General features: G+C 37.6%; 1 protein-coding gene across 1 annotated transcript; it reads right to left on the bottom strand.

The window, feature by feature from the left end:
- Window positions 1-1514: 1514 nt before the first annotated feature.
- On the bottom strand, window positions 1515-12079 carry strip1 (striatin interacting protein 1). The gene is made up of 20 exons (XM_079242740.1): window positions 11956-12079; window positions 10369-10438; window positions 10189-10263; window positions 9947-10081; window positions 9699-9819; window positions 9296-9471; window positions 9083-9210; window positions 8795-8977; window positions 8163-8383; window positions 7912-7977; window positions 7755-7818; window positions 7572-7643; window positions 7320-7394; window positions 6145-6242; window positions 4806-4932; window positions 4606-4706; window positions 4409-4475; window positions 4227-4331; window positions 3946-4150; window positions 1515-2787 (listed from the first exon to the last, which is right to left on the bottom strand). The coding sequence occupies exons 1-20, from the start codon at window positions 12067-12069 to the stop codon at window positions 2540-2542; spliced, it is 2451 nt and encodes an 816-aa protein (XP_079098866.1). The 5' UTR covers window positions 12070-12079; the 3' UTR covers window positions 1515-2539.
- Between the last annotated feature and the right edge of the window lie 261 nt (window positions 12080-12340).

Below are 12340 nucleotides of genomic sequence, written 5' to 3'. Positions count from 1 at the left end.
GTTTATGTAGAGAAAGGCGCGATTTCGTTCAGTTTCATTTCCTCAGCAACTGACTCAGAAGCCTTCAGACTGTGATTTGTTCATCTCAAAGCGGAAATGGGTGTGACAGAAAAATTTGAATAGACTGTGAAGACAGAAGCAGTGAGGAGGTGGGGTAAAAACAATCAAAAGAGCACAATTCAAAATATTTAATAAACAATTACAACAAGAAAAAGCATTTATCATAACTATACCATTTTTATTTCTAATAAAATAATTAAATTAAATAATTTTTAAATAAATACATTTTTAAATAAATAATAATTTAATTAAATAATTAAAGTAATTCACTTACCATAACAAAGGAGACAAAAATAACACATAAAAGTGTATTTATCCTTTTTCAAGTGTTCTGTAGAAACTGTCATAGTGTTTTAATAATGTTATTGTTGTGCTGTTTTTATGCATTTGTCTCCTTTGTTATGGTAAGTGAATTTCTCTCAAAGTGACAAGGATATATAATACAAATGAGTCCAAACCAACTAATGCCTAAAAACAATTTTTACATCAGGTATCACATTTTTATACACATACTTGTCACCTTTGCAGCACTTTTTAATATCCTGATGCATCAGCCAGGTTTAGATATCCAAGCAAAATTTATCCTTGGAATAAACGTGCTTGTCAAGAAATAAATAAAAGCTGTTCATTTTCAGAAGATTTTACTGCAATTAGGCCATTTTTTTTCCATTTTCATTCATTTCATGAATTTCCTTTTGGGGATTAACAAAGTATGTTTCATTTAATTTCTCTTAAGATACAACTTCTCACTTGAGTTAAGATGTCTTTTTTTTTTTTTTTTTTTTTAGTTTTGTTGTTGGTGTTTTTTCCAGGTTCTGTTTAAAACTTTGTTAAATCAAAGCAAGCTTAAGCTCAGTGTTTTCTACACTGTAAGCTCATTTGGGACGTACATCCCAGCGTTAAGGAAAACAGCGCGCTGGCGTTGACAGAAGAAAGTTTTTTCTGACAGGTTAAAAATCCTGCAACACAGATGAAGTTATTGACAGCGTGGCTCGTTTTTAATTAAATGAAATGAAAATAAAATGCATAAAAACATAATATTAAAATAAAAAACATAATATGCATAATATTTAATGCATAGAAACCTAAAAATGAAACGTCCATTTTAATTAATGGACTTATTTCATTCTGCGATAAGACAATTTGTCAGCAGGAAACTTGTGTTTTGTGAGTTTTTCACATTAAAATATTAGGAAAAGAAACATCAGACGTAGAAAGAAAATGACACTTTCTACTCACGTTTAAAATCAGGTGAATTAATGATTTATGTGTTAGTTTTGATGCATTTAAATTGATGTTACACATCATCTGACTACAACATGCTGCAAAAATATCAAGCTCTTTATGGCCCAGTTTCCAACTTGGTTCCCCTCTTTTTCACTGGAAACCCCCCCCCCAAAAAAAAAAAGCATTTAAAAAAGAAATATAAGTCCAACATAAATGGTGGTATAGTTTTATTACAGTATTTAAGTCCATGTAAAACAACAAAAGCCATGACAAAATACATTTCACAATTACACACACGTTCATTTTGATAAGCTTTTTAATAAGAAATTAATCAAAGCATGAAGTTAAATAAAAACCGTTCTGGATGTGGGAAAGAAAATCACCAGTTCCAAACAGCTGTCTGATGAGTGAATAAAGATGAAAATGATTCTTCTGACATGGACAAAAATCTAATGCTGCATTTTCATGTCCCTTCAGCCTGGTGGTCAGTAAAATCTGGATTGTCCCAGAACAAAGGCAAAAAGTCTGTATTCAAGTGAGATACTCAAAATAAATCAACATGATAAAAAAAAAAAAACACAAAGTCAATCCTGTACACAGGAATGCATCAAATTCAGATAACAACTACCAAAAAGGTAAAATGTTGGTATTTGCACACAAACTAACCCCAAAAAAGCTCCCATCCACTCCTTTTATCTCTCTCAGAGAAATTAAACTGAGGAAGGTTTAAATTTGACCTGATTGTGTGGAGCTCAACCTCACCTTAAGAGTTTATACATAAAATTTATTCCAAATAACTTTGATTAAAATTAAATGCAAACATACAGTCATGTAGTGCTTCCTGCTCATTTACTGACCTACTGTAGGAGGAAAGAGGCACACAGAGCAAATACCTACATATGTAAGATTGGATTAGAAAAGTGGGAGCAGCTGGAAAAGTCTTTGTCAAGCTCAATACAAACAAATGAGCTTTCTTTTTCTCCCCAGAATGGCATCTTTAATGCCAAATTTCTTAAAAGGCAAAAGTTATTAACAAAAACATGTTTGGTTAGAGCCTTGTAAAGCCACACTGATGCCAGCTGATGCCAGGCAGTCAACATCTGTGCAACTTCTGAGTCAAATCCATCCATCAGAACATGTAGAATAATGCTGTGTTCAGTTTGAACAGCGCCGTTTCTCTGTACTCTTTATGAAAACTGTTTATTTCAGGAAGGGGAGAAGAAAAAACAAGGATGTTGACATTGGCTGATTCTCACTGTAGCAGTTCTTCCCAAGAAATGGGTTTAGAGAAAACCTCACGTTCCAGCCAGAGGTCATAGTTCATTTGGAAGTCCTCGGGCAGGTCCACTCGCTGTCCCAGAACGCTCTGCAGACAGTTGTCTACTGGCAGGAAGTCTGGATTGCTGTGGCTCTTGTCGTAGCGCCGACTGTTGAAGCGTTCGATGTTAGCCCGCAAGGCGCACTCTTCGGCCTGAAAGTCCCAGGGACGAGCGTCGAGATCTGTCCTCAGAGACAAACAGAATTAGTAATCTGAGAAAGTACAGCAAAATCCTAACATATATACAGTATATAAATTGAAAGAAGCAAATTTTGATAAATGTCTGCTGCAAGGTTGGCAACGAACGGCTGAATATCTTGTGAAGAGGAAACTAAAATGTATGAAAATTAATAACTCAATATGCTCAGCTTGTTTTTATTGACATGAGTATTGAGTTTACCTTTGATTTCAAACTGAACATATGATTATTATCAATCATTCTACTACTAGTACTGGAATTTCTACTACTACATCCCTTAGAGCTGAAAAATATCAGCAGTGACCCCACACACCCGCACCATGGACTATTTTCCCTGCTGGTAAGAGGTTCTGCAGCATTCAGTGCAGGACCCCCGGGTTCTGCAAGTTTGCCCCCCAGACCTTCACATTTCACATTACTTGACCTTCACATTTCACACATACCTCAATTGTAAAGTACATTACATTGTGCAGTATTTTATATTGTACAGTTTTTTTTTTCCTATTTAGGGTGCATTTTATATATTTTTAGGATTTTTGAGCCAATGAAACGAAATTTCACTAGTGCATATATGAATGATGATAAAGCTGGCCTACGTCTACTGACAGAACAATATTTCTGTATCATTCTTCATAACTTACAGAATACATACTTTAGAATTAAACCTATTTTGCATAATATAAATATGCAATAACTGACCAGTAAAACAAGTACAAAATGATGTTATACACTTACAAAACTTTGGAACTGAAGAGTAAAGTCATTTTACTCAAAATTGCTATTAAAATCAAAGAAATCAGTCATTTACTGTCAAAGCTGAAGGCTTGACAGACTGTTTTATCTAAAGTGGCCTAATCTTAAAGCCATTTTTCATTGCTTGGACTGTTCATCTTTCTGATATCCTCATTCACTCATCCATCCAGTTTGAGTGCTGGATGGGTATCCACTCAGTTTGTCCAGGAAAGATTTATTTAAATTCCAATGAAAAAAAAAATTGTTAACTTAAATAAATTGTAAATGAATTTGATGATAATTGCAGCTAACCGATGCTACAAACAACCCATTAGTCTGCCATTCTGCTCATTTTCACACATTTTTTGGGTAGTTTAGTGCATTTACAGTGGATTTGGATTCTGCTCACCATTTCCATAGGCCCAGTCATCATTAAGGCGATGTCGGACTTTCTGGTAGATAGCAGACATGGTCTTCATGTTGCTCTTCCTCCACTGCCGTCCCAGGTATTTAGTCTGCACTTTGAGTAGTTTAAGAACATAAAGTTGCATCATGGCCTGCTTGACTTTTAGCGCCCTCTTCAGGATGGGAGCAGACTTGAAGACGACCAGCATCTGGTAGAGGAGAAGTAAACGTAGATATCCACAAACAGTCGTCCATCTTGATAAATCTGACATAAAGCTTTCTCACCATTGTTCTGGAGTGTTTCCACTTGGTTAGTTTGTTGAGGATCCTCAGCAAGTTGATACATGAAAACAGGTTCCTCCAACAAAACTGATTGTTGTCTCCTGCTTCCTATAACACAAAAACCATCTACAGTAAGAAAAAGATCCAGTTTGACATCAGGCTAAAACGGAAATGTAAAAACTCACCAAACTCTCCGCAGTTAACTCCGGGAGCTTGTGCACCACACAGTATGGAAAGTCAAGTACTGAAATGCTGTTCAAGAAACAAAATTCAGGATCAGGAAAAAAGGGAATTAAAGTTCAAGGAGTTTTTTTTTTTTTAATATAAGAATTAGTCACTGTTAGAGAAATCAATTTTTTCTATTCAAACAGACACTCAGTACCTATTCTTAGCCGTGATGTAGGACATGATGTTCTGGTTGAAGAACTTTAGGATGAGTGGGATGCAGTTGGCAAACACCAGGTGCTGAGCCATATACTCAAACTACAAAGAGAGCAGACAAAGACGCACTTTGTTCAGGTAAAGAGGAGATTTTCTTCACAACAACGTTTAAGCCTAAAAACAGCAATGTGGAGCTCAAACCTGATAGATGTGGTTCAGTTTAAAGTGCTTCAGAAGCAGCAGCAGGATGGCAGAGATGGCTTTCACAATGATTTCTTTGTGCCGATTGACGTCCACTCCAAGCTTCATGCTCTGCAGCACGGTGGTCCTGCAGAGTCGGATCAGCCCCACAGAGCAAAGCACATGACCTTCAACCTTCAGAAGGAACTGTTCATGTTTAATTAAAGCCTTCAAAGCCTGTTTTATCCAGCTCCTCCGCGTTACTACTTCACCTTCTTTCTTGACATAGGGTGTTTTCACATCAGGATGATCCACTAAACTCAGTCCCATAGGGGACTTGGTTCAGTAGGACGGGGGCAATATTATTTTAGACCGAGCATGCTTTCACGGTGCACTTCTGAAATAAATCAAACCTTTTTAAAGTGGCTCTATTATGTAAATTTCAGTCTAATTTATTTTAATATGCAAGTCCAGAAGGGCAAGAAATAATCAAGCATTTTTCACAAACCCCTTCATTCATTTTGTATTGATCTCCTCAGATCAGCCTCTGCCTGAAACAAGCCAACAGAGAAAGCTCCGCCCTATGTCCTGCCTGTGGTCTGCGTCTGATTGGTCAATTGGTAGGAGAGGTGGGCGTGGCTTTCTTTTTGTGAACGTGCACAACCTAGAGAAGATGACCAATCACGGAGTCCCTCCCCTGGGACGTCACTAAAATTTAGAAGTCGAAAAAAACTCTCTAAACCAATAGTTTCTGTCACCATGGAAACAAAGTAGAGATCGCTGGAAAACACAAACCTGCGTTTAGGTGATAAAAAACGGCGCCCCTCATATGTCTGGTGAGTATTCAACACTACAACACTGTAGAAAGCTAAAATAAAAAAAAAAAAAAACTAGAAATAGTATAATAGAGCCCCTTTAAAAAACGTGTTTCACTTTCCATCAGAAGCAAGAAAATATGGAGCTGCATCAGATCCTCATGGTCCGGTTGATTCTACCAGAACTTTGACCAAATTCTTCCATGTGTTCCCCTTACGACATTTATTCTGTACAGAGCCATCTACTAACCTACACACATATGTTTTGGCTGCTTTTAGCCAGGATACACTTTGTTTTCTTGTCCATTTCCTGCATTTTAAATGGACCGAGACCTGAGTTTGTAGGCAAACAAAGTCCGTTTTCTTGATCCAAATCAGAATTCATTTGTCGCATTTAGATTACCCCAACACAAAGCAGAGTTTCTGAGCAAATAGACTACAATCCCAATGAAGAATATGCCTGGACTCACTTTGCGAATTAAGATATTGATGTCATTGCTAAATTGTTGGTTAATTTGGAGTATTTTCCTGGTCGAGGCACTTACGGCATTTCCTCCGGCAGCACATCAGCCAGGATGTTAATGGAGTCTGTTTTGGCTTTGGATGTCGGAGCAGCAGCAAGCAGGATCTTCAGCAGTGCAATCTAACATTCAGTGAGAAAACACCACACACATCAGTTGGACAACATTAACTATTGCCCTTTATGACACCATATTTAACTGTCACATATTTTCATGTCATAAATGGAGATGTAATTGCAATAGTTATTGTTTCAGTTCTGCAAGTTTTTACGTTGTCATTGTTGAATGTAAAACTACGACATGAAGCTTACAGAAAAAGGTCTAAAAAAAAGAAGCCATCTTTACACTATCCTTCATTTTCTTTTATAAGAGACTATTTCAGGGTTTTCTGGCTGAGGGTTGGTGTTTATGTGCTGAGGAGCCACATACTCAACAAAATTTCCATCACACTGGTCCTCACTGAGATCAAAGTTCAGCACTAAATAAAATACTTTAATTAACAACTTCAAAAGAGTCATGTTAGTTATAAATTATATAGTAATAGTATAGTAAACAGTAAAACACAGCAGCTCATAAAGCCTACAAAGACAGTTCAATTCTTCATGTGATCTTTGCTACATCTACAGCTGAAACTCATCACAGCTGCTGGCTGTTCATTCAGACAAAACATATGTAGGTCAGCGCTGCATCACTATAACAGAGTCAGCTGGTCCCCTCCTGGTTGGTTGTTTGTCTCCCTCCACAGTGCAGATGCACATCAGAAGTGCCTAAAACATCAACTTTGATTCCCTATTCAGGTCTGAATTAATAAACAGGCTGGCGATACTGAAGCTCTGTTCCTACTGCTTTCAGCAGGCAGTATGAAAAAGCCTGTTTTCCACCAGTCCCCACCATTAATCACAAACTATTAAACTAAAACTAAACCTCATTATGAAGTTTTCCACACATTTCAGAGACATTCAGCTTAATCACAGTTGCATATATGTAATCGCTCATATATACACACTGTTAGGGCAAAAGGAAGATTTTGCAGATTTATAGCTTCATTATGCTTCCTCCTCTGATCTGTTGCTCCCTGACTGTGTGTCTGCATGTCTGTGACAGCAGGACATAAGCAGCATTGCATCGTAAGGGAGTTAAGTGGAGGCTCTCCCATGATGAGCTGATCCTTAAGTTGCAGAGTAATGAATGGCACTAACCATATACTGAGGCAAACTGGGCAGAATTCCCTGATAGAGGAGTTCAGTGGCGCACATCTCCACTTCCTCCTCACCCTGAAGACAAGGAAACAGAAAAGAAAGAAATGAAATCCAGACAAAATAACTTTAACAAAACACCTCCATGTAATCTGCTTATCAAACTTAAAGATTTGTCTTACATAATGTAGCATAATCCTTGTCCAGACTTCTTAATGTAAACATATTACATATAAAAGTTAATTTTCCACTTACACCAGACAAAGGGGTTTTCTGATATTCCTCCTCCTTTGCAATCTGTATTTCTGCTATAGAAATGTATTTGTGCTGGAAAACAAGAAGATATAAGCTTAAATTCCTAGAGGATGGACAGCTCTGCAAAAACATGAATCTATCCTGCAGGAAAACATTGGTGCACTGTGCAGCATGTTGCAATACCTGCTTTAACGTCTTGATGCTCTCATGAATTGGTCTGGGTAAACCAACCACTGTGTCTGTATCGCTGCAGGGCATGAAGGGAAAAAAGGTTTTTTACTTGATTGCAGCACGTGTCAGATATTACTTTTAAGTCACAGTCAACCCAAAGAGAACATACCTTCCAAGCGTGTAGCCAATGAATTTACTTCGACTAGATTCCAGAAAATTTTCAATGTCCTTTTCCCTGTTGGAGCAAAAAATTACGACAATAGTGAACTTTAAAGATGTAAACATGAAGAAGGACCCCCCCACCCCTAAACTATTGTAGCTGTAAATTTGAATGATAGCATAATGACAATAAAATAACATTTCCATTAATTCAGAAGTCATAATAAACTCTGCTGTTTGTTTATTGACGATGAACACTACCTGACTTTGGGAGCCCACGGCAGACCCTTGACAAAGAACGCTTTCTCTGATGGGGGATGAGGAATAGGTGGAGGCATCACCTCGTCTCTTTCTAAAGGGAAAGTCTCTGTCTCTAAAGAGTTGTCATTGTCGTCATTATCATCCTCATCCTCACGTGAGTCATCAGCCTTGTAGGGATCCTTCTCATTGAATGCATCCAAGTTGTCCTGTTTGATCAGTGCCTGAGTAAAACAGGAAGAAACAGGTTAATACATCATTGCACTTATTATAACAATATAAATAATATCTGAAAGTAATCACTACTGAGTCAGATACAAACTTTGATAATCATCTAACAGATGTCCTAATGCTTAATAAAATAAAAATTTCCATTTTAAGTCCATTGAAACCAAATTTTCTATTCTCTGAGGCACTTTGTGACCATCTTCATGCAAATTTAACCAAAATATTTGCTGAAAGTTACACCTTTCAACTCCTGTAGTTTTGGTCCAATTAAAATTGCAAATAAGGATGTAAAAAGCTGTAAGAGTGACACTCAAATCAGATGTCAATCTTTCAGACTGACCAGTTTTTCACGTCACTTTCATGTGTAAGCTTTGTGTGTTTTGAATTGAGTAACCAGCGCTGTCTACCTTGTGCTCACGGCGTGCCCGTTTTTGCTGTTGCTCGATCAGATCAGATGCCGATGCAGGAGGAGACGCAGCCCTCATACTGCGAATGACTCCAATACTGTCCTCTGGGAGAGGAGGAAGACCCAGTTCTTCACGTTTACGGACCTTTATGCTCTGAAGCTGTTCAAACCCTCCAAGTGTGAACTGAAACAAAGAACAGAGTAGGATTCACTCGACTCAATGTTTCTTTTAGCACCATATAACACTTGGTTTTATCTCCATAAATGCTGGATTTTTTCCATCTCTCACCAGTATGCTCTTCCATAACAGCAGTAGCACCTTCTTCATTGGAAAGTGAGGGGCATGTCCGCTGCAGAACTTGGTAACCATACCAAAGAGCATGACAGAAATGGGCTCATTGTTGAACAGAGGAGATCCTGAAATAAAGCAACAGGGTGAAATTAGTTTACATCAGAGTTTGCACATAACCTCATGTAACTTCAGTGCTCTAAGGAAATGTACCCAGTTCTGCTCTGAATGTCTCCTTGATGATTTTCCATTCAGGTTTGTCAGCTGGATCATCCTGCTGGATTGTCTCCACCATCAGATACATTATATTAAGCAGCACCCTGAGATCTGTGCTATCAGCGAGGGAGATGGCGGGCTTTCTGACTGCACTACTGCAGGCAGCGCTGTTACTGAAAAACAGACAGCACATCCCTAAATATTCAGGCTGATAAAATTTACTTCATCTCAATAAAAAGCAGAGAACGGTCAAAGAACTTAGCTTTACCTGAAATTTAGATTCCTAATGGGTGCTGACAGTTATGCTTGTTTATTTTTCAGCACTTTTGGGTGTAAATTAAAATTTTTCAGAAAAAAAAATACCATTTTCAAAACACAGACTCGTTAATAGATAACATACTCAATCTCCATGTTGAGCAGCTCCACCAGTGCAGAGAAAGTCCCCACATCAAGCAGCAGAAATATGTTGTATCTCATCCAGTGCTGCACCTCAACCTCAGAACTGCACTCTGCAAATGTCCCTGAAGAGAAAAGAGAAATTTGAAACTGAAATATGCAGAGATAAACAAAAGGCTCCTCCATGGTTGGTGTCCCTCTTCTAAGATTTTTTTTCCTATTTCTAACACATGAAAAGAGACGTATACTGACCCTGAGCCATGTAGAGAATGGCTCTAGCAACCTTCAGTCTTTTCTCCCGAGCGATGACTTCCAGACCGTCCAGGAGTCGCATGGCATGAGCTCTGTGCTGAACTGCATCCAGCTCTGTCCACTTCTTATCAGAAACTGATGCACAGCAGAAGTGAACATTTCAATTTATGTATATGACAACTTACTCTGCAATCTATAATCAATGCTTGTTAAACTCATTATATTTATCTACATCTACTTACTATGAGTTCTGAATTCCTCCTCGAAGCACTTCCTATTAAGAGCAAACTCTGGTCCTTCAGTGTAGCTGTAAAGTTCTGCAACACACATGAAAGTAATTATATATTAACTAAGCAGATCATTTACACGTATATATAAAGGTTTGAGAAAATTATTTGTTCAGAAAGCTCAGCTTTGCACACCTGAAAGTTCTGCAGCCCATTTGTCTGTATCAGAATATTCAAACTCGAGATCTGGAGATTCAGACAGGCCCTGCGCACAACACAGGACAAAGCAGCAAGAGACACAGCATTTAGATCCAAAAATAGCTACTCTGCATTTAATTATATCTAACCAAGCTTAAAGAATCAGTTAAATCATATCCACAAAAAAATATATGACTAGAAAACCTTTAAAAAGTTCCTGGATTAAAACCGTGATCCGGATCACCACCAATATTAAATTGGTTTTTCCTTTTCACAACAATTCCTAAATATTTCATGAAAATACATATATAACTTTGTGAGTTATATTGAACACAAACAGATAAACGCCGGGTAAAACATGACCTTCTTAATAGGTAATAAGTTAGAGTTTGATTGTATTTAGTGGCAACAGCCTGCATGATTATGATGATTCCCTAAGAAATGTTCCCAGTGGAAAATAATCATCTTATTAAAAAGCAACATATTGGCACACTTGTGTTGAGATTTTGTAACATTGTGGCAAATAATAATACATTTGGTGTTGTGAAACTAAGTAGTAGCTAAACTATTCTTCGAGTGTAACTTTATACTTCTACTTTATGTAAATGGAAGTATTGTGGGGGTTTTTCTGACAGCATTATCAGCCAGCTGGGGGTTGCAGATTTTTTTTTTAAAATTTTGTATATGAACCATTGGATGACAGAATAACACCAAACAGCCAAAACCGGCAATGCAATCTGCCGAGAAACTGTGACATAAATCTAAAATATAGACGTAACATATAAAAACATCTCATTTTACTTCAACATTTTACTCCAACAGGAATATGTACTGTGCCAAGCTGAAAAGACAAAAAAAAAAAAAACCAGACACACACACCACAGAAATCAAAGTTTAGTGTTGGCCTTCAAACTACACAGATCCTAATTGCATTATAGATCTGTGGAATATGAGAAAAAAATGATTTACCAAGGTCTTGCCCATACACAGAAATATAAAAGTATGTAAATGCCGAGGGTACCCTGAGTCATTTTTCTGGGTTGTACCACATTACACCAGTGGTTGCACCTGTTGTTAAGAGATGATAATTCATTGAGCCAAAACAAAAAGTCACTGTTTAGTTTTTCATCCATTAGAGTGGGGATATTCTGTAAATTAATGTCTGGCCATGGGATCAATAGGTGTCACACATGCAGCTTTCATAAAAAGACACAAACAGAACCATAAATACTCAGTGTGAGCGGTCGTGGAAAGTAAATAAGAAACAGACCTGAAACAAATTAAATGTCCTTATTCCTGCCAGTTAGGCCTGTAACAGGCTAATGTAGGTTAGCTACTGCCTACTCAGTTTCACTTAAATTCAAGACAATACAATTACAGGATTAGAACGTATATTAAACATAACTTTAAACTTGTTTAAATAAGGAACCTCAATTTCTGATGTTAGTGATAAATTCATGTTTAAAATATTAGTAAAGCTACATTGACAGTTAGCTAACGCTACAGAAACAGTAGGAAAGGCCTAGTGTTTTTTATTACAGTCTAAAAACCCTTTTAAAAAAAATAAACCACAGACTTTTGTACCTCTGAATCTTTCCTTGGATTCCGAGGGAATTCGCCCCTGCTTTTGTTTGGCAGCATTGCTCTCTGCTTGTTGTTTACAGGTAGCCCACCACCGTTGTCACCGACGTCCATCATTTTTTGGGGCGACGCGTATTCTCGCGAGATTGGAATCCATCAGCGAGAGTTTGCCTCTGACTGCAACTTCAATATGTTTTACTCACCAGGAAGCATGACAAATCTGACTATTTTATATCTTCTCTATACAGTCTATGATCTGAGACTTGCCACAGATTTTCTCTGTATTCAAGTTGCCTCTGTGAATGTCTCCTTAAACACGTCCAGCCTACATTTGTGCTGCAAACTGTATGCAGCTATTTGTAGCTTAGTAAACTTGTGCAGTACTACA

The sequence above is a fragment of the Telmatherina bonti genome, assembly GCF_933228915.1.
Source record: "Telmatherina bonti genome assembly, chromosome: 6".
Taxonomy (NCBI): Eukaryota; Metazoa; Chordata; class Actinopteri; order Atheriniformes; family Telmatherinidae; genus Telmatherina; species Telmatherina bonti.
Note: the sequence above shows the minus strand (reverse complement) of the source record. Positions and strands in the feature narration are given on the sequence as shown.

Bases quoted from the DNA above. Each gene is read 5' to 3' on its own strand.
- strip1 (XM_079242740.1), bottom strand. From the start codon at position 12,069: ATGATGGACGTCGGTGACAACGGTGGTGGGCTACCTGTAAACAACAAG. The intron at 9,820-9,946 runs GTCAGTATACGT...TTTTCTCTTCAG, and splicing joins CATTCTCTACATGGCTCAGG to GGACATTTGCAGAGTGCAGT. The intron at 4,332-4,408 runs GTGAGTTTTTAC...TTTGTGTTATAG, and splicing joins AGTTAACTGCGGAGAGTTTG to GAAGCAGGAGACAACAATCA.